Raw genomic sequence first — 8,394 nt, forward strand, 5'->3', positions numbered from 1 at the left:
GGAGCCATCACGGCCAATCAGGGGTACCACACTGCTCATGGCTCTCCCCCAGCTTTGGGCTGATCTCCCAGACCACCCCACAGGGATCTGGGGCTTACAGCAGACGAAGCCAAGGAAAAAAATCCACTGTGGAAAAAAAGCTCTGGGCCAAGTGACTCAATGCACGTCATGTCAGGCAGGGCTTGGTGAGCAGCATCAGAGCTGGGCTGGTGGGGATGAGAATGTGGCCTGTGTCACGCCAGAAGCAAATGTCACCGGGGATGCTGGGACAGAATGCTGCCAGCACGCTGCCTGGGGCCAAGGGGGTCTCCTTCTGATAATACACCAAATCTCTCTCATTTTGCGTCAAACGCTGCTGCTCCTCTCTGTTTCCTGCCATCTGGAGCAGCCTGACACAGCCGGGTTCTGGCCAGCCCACACCAAGGCTGCACAGCTCTCGAGGGGTCCCAAGCCACATTCTGGGGCTCCACTGCAGGGACAAGGGATGGGCAGCAGGCAGGTCCCCCCCATCTGCATGCCAGGCCAGATCCGCGCTGGGAAGCAGCCAGGCTCAGGTTTCTCTAGGCTTTTCCAGAGCGAATTCCTCTGAAGAACTAATCCGTCAGCAAATTCTTGGGGAAGCAGTTGCAGCTGTGTGCAGGGGCCGGGGGCTCTCAGGCGGCCCCGAGGCGCGATGGCGAAGTGGTAAGGGACACTCCGGTCCCCAGTCTGCCCAGCGTCCCCGGCCACCTCTATCAGCTCTATCCCCGGAAGAATCCCGCCGCTTTCGTGGGGCTTTCCCATAAGCCCCATCTAAGAGCAGGTCATATAACTCGGGGTCTGGAACCGAAGAGGCGGCAGGGGCTGCATTGCCGGGGGATATCCCCGTGCTGGCAAGGTGCCACGTAAGAGCGGATCCCACCGCCCCGTGACCCGCCTGGCTCCCCCGCCACCCGACCCCGCACCTCCCCGCAGTCCTGCCTCCCCCCGGTCGGCCCGCCGCGCTACCCCGCACAGGGGTGCGGGCAGGCGGTGCGGGCAAGAGGCTGCGGGGTCTCTGCTGCCACCTCCAGGGCACTGCTGGCCTCGGCCTCGTTCCCTTGCGGTGACACTGACCCTGTAGCTGGAGGCTGCAGATCCTGGGGCAATGCATGGACACCTCAGCTCCACCACCCCATTCCCCTGAAAGCTAAAAGCCCCGCCAGGAGCAGAGCCTGGGAGCCCCCACCGCAATGTAGTGTCCTGAGGAGTTTGGGTACCTTCCTGGGATGTGGGGATCCTCTGTTCAGGCTGCCCTGTGTGCTCAGGGCTCTATGGACTCCCCAGACGGGTTGCTCCAGAGGGTGCTGCCAGCTCAGTGGCACCGTACCCTCTGTTCTCTTTGCCACCCTCCCTTTCCCCAGCCTCCAGCAGTGCCAGCAGGGCTGGGATGCAGCCAGGGAAGGTGACCCACCACCAGTGCCCCAGCACCCCCTGCCACTGGGGATGGGCACTGGGGAGGGGGAGCCTGCCCGCTCCCCCCCTACAAGAGGCTGCCCGTTTCCAGGCGTCATTAAAGAGCAATTAGCTGGAAATTAAGCTGAGAACAAGTATTGATTAGCTCATTAAGGCTGGGGGAGCCGGCTGAGGCGGTAGGAATTGCTGCTGCTCACCCTCATTATGGGCAAGGTTAAAGCTTGTGGTCGGGCAACTCATTAAAGATGCCAGGGACCAATCGATGTCCCTAGCCCAGCGCCACCCAACACCCCCAGCACCCCTGGTGACGTCCAGCTGCTGCCTTTCTGGGACTGGCCCTTGACCTCTGTGATGAGCCATCTTGGGAAAGGACTGAGCATCCTTGCTCCCCTGCATCCACTGCTGCATCCTGGGCTCCCCTGCAGAGGCAGCGCTGTCACCTTTGGGCTTGTCAGCCCCCCAGAACTCACTGGCCAAGTGAGTTTTCTCTGCCCCCAACCAGGACACCCATGGAAACAGGTCCCTCCTGGCACAGTGAAGTGACTGAGTCTGTGGGCGCTCACTGCAGTGCTGCCAGTTCCAGGAGAAGACAGACACCACGGCTGGTTTGCAGGGCAGCATGCCAGACCTGCAGCCCACCAGACGTAAATTTGTCATGTCTCAGCCTAGCAACGCCAGCTTATGCAGGTGGGGTACAGACCAAGGGGATCTCAGGGATGGGGTAAAAGCAGTTGGGAGTATGGGGACTGGTGAAAGACATGCAGTGACTCTGTGTGGCCAAGTACTGCCATGCCACCCTGCCATGTATCCCATCCCCACAGCTCTAGGGGCTCTTGGGCTGAGCCCAGCCCCTGCCTGGCCATTCACTCAGACCCAGCCGCCCCAAGCCCCTCTGCCTCTGGTACCATGTCCCTCCCATTCCCATCTCTGCCTCTTGTGGCCACAAGCAGCTCAGGGCCAACTCTCAGCCAGTGCACACATGGAGGGTGTCCCCACACAGCCTAGTGGTGTGTGTGGGACGAGGCAGGTGTCATCATTATTTTTGTTTTCTTTGCACTGCTCTGGAAATATATTGTGTTCTCAGATAATCCTGTTCAATTACACCACAATAAAACACATAATAAAAACGTAATTCATTTTTCCTGTGCGCTCCATCTCCCTGTGTCTTGGCAAGCTATTAAAAATTTGTCTTCATTTTTCTGGCAAGAGCCTTGTACCTTTTCATTTTTAATTTATGAGAGCAGAATAGCTACTGACAAGCCCTTATTGCACGGCGAGGGGCTGCATTATTTATAAGCCGCCAATGGCTGGCTCAGGGGAGATATTTGCAATATTCTGGAGCTGGGAGAAGGAGGGGGACAGACCCCTGACATGCCTTTCCCAATCCACTCCCCCACCTTGGGTGGGTGCTTTGTGCAGATGTTCTCCTGGCTGCTCCTTGAGGGGAGCACCCACAGCCTGGCCTCTCCCAGTCCCTGCCCGCTGGCAAAGCTGTGGCACAGGGTGGCTCTGGGCTGCCTGGCCCTTATCTCGCCACTGCTGCATCTGCCCATCTTGGGCTTAGCAGTGGCTCTCACTCCTCCATCCTTCAGCACAGGGCACTGCAGATCATGGTTGCCTCCATCCCTCCTCTCCCTGCATGGACATCCATCACTCCTTCTGACTGCCCAGGTCAGACAGAAAGCTGAGGGGGGAGGCAGCTGCTGCCCGCAGCCTTGCCAGGGTCCTGCGACAGCAGCGATGTGCTCTCCAATGTGCTCTCTGATAGCCGTGCATAGGAAGTGGGATAAAAATAGCCCCACAGGAGAGGCAAGCACAGGACCAGGACCAGCATTGAAGGAGAGCGCTCTATGAGCGGGCTGGAAGAGGGGGTGTGAGTGTGGGCAGAGCCAGGGTGACGCTCTGGCCTCTTCAAACCAGCGACATCCAGGGCAGCAGCTTAGCAAAGCTCTCTGCACAGCAGCGAAGTCCAAAGCCGACTGTACTAAAAAAAGCCCTCCTGACAGCTGGATAAGCTTAAACACATGCCGGGCCAGCCAGAGCCACTGCAAAGGCAGTGGACTAGAAAACAGGGAGCAGAGTCCAGCCCTGGGGGGCACAGGGGCACCCAATAAGCCAACCTACCCCTCCCTCCTGCTCCCATCCTCACCCCAGTGGCAGAGCCTTTCCACCACATAGAAACTGGCAGCAACATGCTTCTCTTTGCTGTTGGTGTTTTGTATAAACAATCTGCCTTTATTGTTTGGTGTATATATAGGTACATTATATGTATATCAAAAAACCTAGAGGAAACCACAGTGCATTTAAAGCTATTTGAGAAGGTCCACCTGAAAGCAAGCAGTCCAGGAGAGGGTAGACTAACCCCTTGGGGGGAGCCCAGCCCTGAACAGAGATGGCATTAAAATGAGAATAAAAATGGAGACTCTGCTGGGATTAAAATGTGTAATTTGCTCCAGGGATGGAAGGAGCAGAAAGCCAGATTAAATCCCCAGAGCAGCCTGGAGGAGAGCAGAAGGTGAGCTGGGAGCACCCGCCTGGGCTGGGAGAGCCGCCCCCGCCCCAAATTCAAGCCACTATGTGCACTTCATCACTCACCCACAGCTATTTTGGGTATGGGGAGTTTTCCTCTCTGAAAGCTGCTCTGCCATGCCCAAGCACCACTGGGGACCACAGGGTGCTTATACAGGGGTTCTACCTTCAATTGCTGTGATTGTCTACTGCATCCTAAAGCTGGGGAGCACCATTTTCTTCCTTACTCCACAATTTTTCCTCTACCACAGCTCACGAGGTCCCTGGTGCTGCTGCCCACGTTCCCCTGTGCACTGCACACAGCTACAGGCACACAGAGGGTAAGCACAGGAGGAATGCACCGGGGTGCCAGCCAGGAGGTCCCCAGAGCAGGGCTGACCCAGGCATGGGGACAGGGTTTGGTGTGGTGCTGCATGGCTGCCGGCACCCTGGGAAGCAGGGCTGAGCACCTGGAACCTACGGAAACGCAACAGCCAAGGGAAAGCGGCGGCAACCCCAAAGGGATCCGAAGGGCAAAGCTCGGCAATTCGCTGGCCCGGCAGCTCCGTGGTACACATCTCGGCCGCCCCAGGACCCCCATTCAGAGCCCTTTGTTGAAGTAGACCGTCTCCAACCATGGGTCTTTCTTCCGTATCTGATCTTGGACATCAGGCTCCAAGCTGCTCACGGCCATGGAGCTGCCAAGGGGACACAGATACAGAGGATGGAGGGGATACTGGTGGCCTCAGCTTGGAAAACCACCTGCTGTACCTCTTGGGGATGCTGTTCCCATGGCACAGCACAGACCCTTGGGTCTGCACTGCTGTGTGTGCGCAGAGACGTGTGCACGGGTTCAAGCCTCTGACCACTCACAGAAGCAAAACAATCTCTTGGGACTCAGAAAGCACAAGGAGCCCACGCACCCCCCGCCTACACCCCAGCCCTGCCCCATGGGAGCCACACGTGTAGGCGAGGTGTTTGTCTGTACCTTTTCTGCGGGAAGAGTGCGCAGCACAGCGGGGTGGCGAACACCAAACTGGAAGGGAAAGACAATGAAAGGAGAAGCTGGGCTGCATAAATCTCCCACACCCACCCATGTCCTGGTCCCACAGCAGCAGGAAGGCAGCCCAGAACTGTGCCAGATGCTCAGCCAGGAAATGGATACAGAGATACCCTCTCCAAGCTCCAGACCCTGCATTTGGCTCCCGAAGTGGGACAAGTCTGTCCCATCAGTGTGGGAGAACAGCAATGCTGAGCCTGAGCCCATGGCAAGCTTGAGAGACATTAAGATGGAGCAAAACAGCTCCCGGCCCCAGGACCTCATATCCCATCCTATCTGCTGGGGAGCTACCAGCCTGACCGAGCTCTGGCATTCCCCCAAGAAACTCCGGGGCAGTTCTCACCCTGCCTGCCAAGCAGAGACCCCAGTAGCACTGTCCCCTATACCTGGGCTCAGTCTGTGCCCAGGGCAGTGCCACCCATGGGTGGAGAGTGACTTACCATAATCCCACCAGGCCGACCTGCAGGGGAGCGTTCAGGTACGGGTACCGCTGCCAGGGAGAGGCTTTGTGTCAGTGCGGTGAACAGGGTGGAAAGGTGCCTATTTTCTGATGGTGTGCCAGCTCCAAGGGGTACCAGCGATGTGACAAGCTCAAGGGGTGCTCCTATGCTCACCCTCCCATCCCAGGACCCCTAGTACCTTCAGGAAAGCTCTCTTCTCCAGCATGTTCATGATCACTGGTGGGATGGCTGAGGCAAAGGGGAAATAGATGAGCCCTCAGTGCTCACAGGCCCCCAGCAGCAGTGGGACCCCATCCCATGCTGCCAGGGACCAGCTGTAGTCCCCCAGCACAGATGGAGGAGAGAACACTCACCCATGGCTGGGGCTGCCATGCCAATGCGGGACACCACCACCTGGAAAATGGCCTTCTGGGCTGCAGCTGTGGATTCTCCTAGGCGGTTCCCATTCTCATCTGTGACTGGGATCCCCAGCTTGAGCTCTCTGCAGGGAGAGAGGCAGTGAAGGGGCCCCAGGGCACAAGGGTGGGGGGATCAGGAGACAAGGCAGGTGCATGTCTCCAAGGGAAGCTGGCATCCTCCTGTATCTCCATCCACTGCCTGCATAATAAACTGCGGGGGATCTCAGCTGGACTCACATTCACACTTGGGAGTGGTCCTCAAGAGGGCTGTATGGGGATGCAACCAGGTGTTTGTACCCTCAAGCCAACCCCCCAGGCTAAGGGATGAGAGCAGGGCCAGCAAGGGAAGTCCCTGAGTTCCCTGCCAGTACCCTGACATGACCCCAAGCACCCCAGCCCAGCCCAGGGGCTCACCTCTGCCTCATTAGTGGGATGTTGATGCAGTTGGCAGCTGCCACAGCCGCAAAAGGCACGTACCGGCCGATGATGGCTGGCAAGTGCTGGGGGGAAAAGCAGGAGGATGTAATGCAGAGGGTCTGGGGGCAGAGCTGGCTGTTCCCAGGTCTGCAACCATCCTCCTGGAAGACCCTGTGGTGTCCCAGCCCCACCGGAGAAAAACATTCCCTCCTCCCCTGGAACTCCCAGCCAGTAAAAGCTGCACAGCCCAAAGGGTGTGGGGGGGTCCCACATCCCACCCCAGGCCTGGACAGAGGCTGACTGGTGAAAGAAGCCTGGAGAGATGCAACTGGAGCAAGGCTGGAGGGACAGGCCATCTCCACAGCCTTCACTCAGGAGAGCAGTTGTCTTGCGTGGGTGACCCCATCAAGGCCCTTTTCTCCATCTTCTTCCCCACCCCAGGTGATGGGGTGAATCTGCTGATCAGCTCAGAGCTCAGGGAGATCCCATGGGAAGGGTCCAGGTGCCCCACCCATGATGGCCAAGGGTCACCTTACCTTGGTGAGAGATTTGAGCCCCAGTGCTGTGACAACTGCCCCCGTGGTCGCACTCACATAGGCTGTCCCCAGCTGGCTGCAAGAGCAGGAAGTGACACCCATAAGCCAGGATCCCCTCATCCCAGTTCCCCCTCCAAAGGGGACAGCATGCCCTTCAAGAGCACCAGGAAACCTGAGTTCCTTTCCCAGCTCTACCACTAACTCTGACAGCCCCACTGGTGTCCAACTCTGGCTGTGCCAGGTCCCCATCATCCTCTCTCAGAGCTCCCTGCTATTCAAGGAACTGTTCAAGGCACATCCCTGGCATTTTGGGGTATCCCAAGAACCTGGTCAGAGGGATGCTTACCTGGGGGTAATGGGTGCATCCCCACTGCGGTTGGTGTAGTTGACAACGGCATTGAAGGACTGGTTGACCCACTGCCAGAACAGCACAGCCGGTGTGGTCCTGCCAGAGAGAGAAGGGTGTTGGTGGCACTGGGGGATGCCACCTGTGCTCCTACAGCACTAGTGCACCGTGGGGTGTGGGACATGTGTCCCCTCCTCACCCCAGGGCCTGGGAGGGGCATCCTCCTGGCCCTGGGGTGAGGAAGGGACGGGTACCTGTAGAAGGTCAACATGCAACCGGTGATGGTCATGTTCATGGGGACCTGAGCAGACATGCGTCCCACAAGGAGCATCTTCTCACCCGTGTCAGGGTGGAAAGCTGAATCGTAGATGTACTTTGCCCGCCAAAGCTGATCCTCTGTCAGCCCTGGGGGTACTGTGCCCGCCCTGCCAGGTAAGGGTAGTACCTGTTGAAAGACCCTCTGCCAGCATACGTGCCCTACTTGGTCCCCCACAACCTTAGGGAGCAGCCAGGCAGTTTGGGGGGCTGGCTTTGGCTGGGGGGACGGTCATTATAGCTTTCATTCCCACCTCTGGGGATGGCCCCAAGGTTGTATCCTGCCCAGGAGCAGTGCCGAGGGTACACCCACCCTCTCCCCGGGTACCTGTAGTCCTCCACCACCCGTCGGGCTTCCTCCAGTGTGGCCCCCGAGAGCAGCAGGTTTCGGGGGTCTGTCACCATGAAAAAGTGCTTGGCCCGGCCCTGAAAGGTGCTCTGGTCCCATCGGGGCTCACGGATGTTGATGGTGGCAGGCAAGGATGGTGGCATCTTCTGGCAGGGTGGGACTGAAAGGATTATGTGGGATGTGGTGCCTGTGAATCCCCCGACAGCCCTGTTGGGGCAGCGTTGGAGCTCCCCCAGCCTGGGGGGACAAAGGGGTGAACAGGGAGCCTCTTTGTAATGGAGCTCAGCAGGGACCCCCGAGGGCACCCACCAGATGGGGCAGCTCGTGGGTGGTGCGACCCCACCACTGCACACTGCGATCTGTCAGTGGGAACCCCCCGAACGGCCACCAGAAGTCACGGACACCCCCCCACCCAGGTAGGGCACCCCGGTCACCGGTGGGGGACGGGGACCCACCACTTCGGGGCTAGAGCTGCTGCCAGCAGCGGGAGAGCACGGAAGGGCACGGGACGGAGGAATATCCCCCGGGGAATGCACCGCCACACCCCGCACGGCGCTATTTCCGCGGCCG

General features: G+C 58.8%; 1 protein-coding gene across 1 annotated transcript; it reads right to left on the reverse strand.

Moving 5' to 3' along the window:
* Positions 1 to 3,648: 3,648 nt before the first annotated feature.
* SFXN3 (sideroflexin 3) lies at positions 3,649 to 7,967 on the reverse strand. Its single transcript, XM_008934059.2, has 10 exons — positions 7,804 to 7,967; positions 7,415 to 7,585; positions 7,161 to 7,259; positions 6,815 to 6,890; positions 6,276 to 6,361; positions 5,817 to 5,944; positions 5,642 to 5,691; positions 5,443 to 5,492; positions 4,931 to 4,978; positions 3,649 to 4,640 (listed from the first exon to the last, which is right to left on the reverse strand). The coding sequence occupies exons 1-10, from the start codon at positions 7,965 to 7,967 to the stop codon at positions 4,544 to 4,546; spliced, it is 969 nt and encodes a 322-aa protein (XP_008932307.2). The 3' UTR covers positions 3,649 to 4,543.
* Between the last annotated feature and the right edge of the window lie 427 nt (positions 7,968 to 8,394).

Source organism: Manacus vitellinus, unplaced genomic scaffold, assembly GCF_001715985.3.
Source record: "Manacus vitellinus isolate BGI_N305 unplaced genomic scaffold, ASM171598v3 scaffold_15_pilon, whole genome shotgun sequence".
Lineage (NCBI taxonomy): Eukaryota > Metazoa > Chordata > Aves > Passeriformes > Pipridae > Manacus > Manacus vitellinus.